The 1,065-nt window shown below is 49.4% G+C and overlaps 1 protein-coding gene across 1 annotated transcript; it reads right to left on the bottom strand.

Moving 5' to 3' along the window:
- Nucleotides 1–109: 109 nt before the first annotated feature.
- Nucleotides 110–590, bottom strand: Pmar_PMAR014041 (ethanolamine-phosphate cytidylyltransferase, putative; the record flags this gene model as incomplete). Its single annotated transcript, XM_002781297.1, has 4 exons — nucleotides 110–198; nucleotides 320–403; nucleotides 452–547; nucleotides 585–590. Coding segments are annotated over 4 exons (275 nt in total), but the record flags the coding sequence as incomplete, so codon positions are not given.
- Between the last annotated feature and the right edge of the window lie 475 nt (nucleotides 591–1,065).

Consider the following 1,065-nt stretch of genomic DNA (forward strand, 5'->3'; position numbering starts at 1 on the left):
CGTTGTAGAGATACACTCGCTCCTCCTAAACTCGCGGTATCTGAGGGGAGCCACGACTCTGCGGGATGTCATCTCGCATGCCACAAAGTGACCACATGAAGATTCTCACCTTCCAGCTTCTTTGACGTAACCATACATATCGGTACCATCAGAGGCTTTGGCAATGTCGTCACCATGCACCGCATAATCGATGCGATGCTGAGGGAGAAAAGGTAACAACAGTCAAGTGGTAACGACGATGCGTGTTGGCAGGAAGAATCCCAGCACTGCTGAAGCCCGTCCAGTAGCGCGAGATAATTTAGCGTCACGGAGACAATACCTTATCCAGGAACTCCACTGTGAGGGGCTTGTAAGGAACATCGTGCACAATGTCATCCACCCACTTACAGGACCTCAACATCGTCTGGAAAACCCATTAGCGCGTCACAAACGTGATAGCTATTCACATCACCTCCTTCTCCTCTTCCGAACAGACGAATTCCCCTCCTTTCACTCGACGGATTTCCTTGTTAGGGTGGATTCCAGCCACGACTTCAACACGAACCCTCTGAGAGTCGAAAATCCCTCGAGTGGACGCCTCTTACAACCATTCCTCGCAACTGACTCCTAGGCAGCCTAGGCTAGGCTTCCATAAATCGTCCCAAACAGACGCACACCCGAACAATACTTTGCGTGCCGCCCGCTACTATCGTCTAGAGCCGTGCAAGAGAAATGAGAAACGAGGAGGCCACGACAAAGAGCACATCTAACTATCCGATAGTTACTATCGAATGAAAGCTCGAGGAATAGGGAGTCTAAGACTCCGAGTCTTCGATAACGTGAAACCTCCCCACTACTACACACAGATAACAACACAAAGAATGGTACAAGGCTAATGGGGGCACAGCCTTCTTACCTCCCCTTCCAGCTGTTTTTCCTTCTCAATTTCGTAAGCAATGGTCGCAACCTAAATACAACTCAAAAATCCAGGCTCAACCCGCACTTGCCACTTACTTGTCTGATGGCATTAAAGTGACCAGTGTGCATCAGATCCCAGCATCCACATATCAAGATACGCATAGTCCT

Source organism: Perkinsus marinus, assembly GCF_000006405.1.
Source record: "Perkinsus marinus ATCC 50983 genomic scaffold scf_1104296942756, whole genome shotgun sequence".
Classification (NCBI taxonomy): Eukaryota; Perkinsozoa; order Perkinsida; family Perkinsidae; genus Perkinsus; species Perkinsus marinus.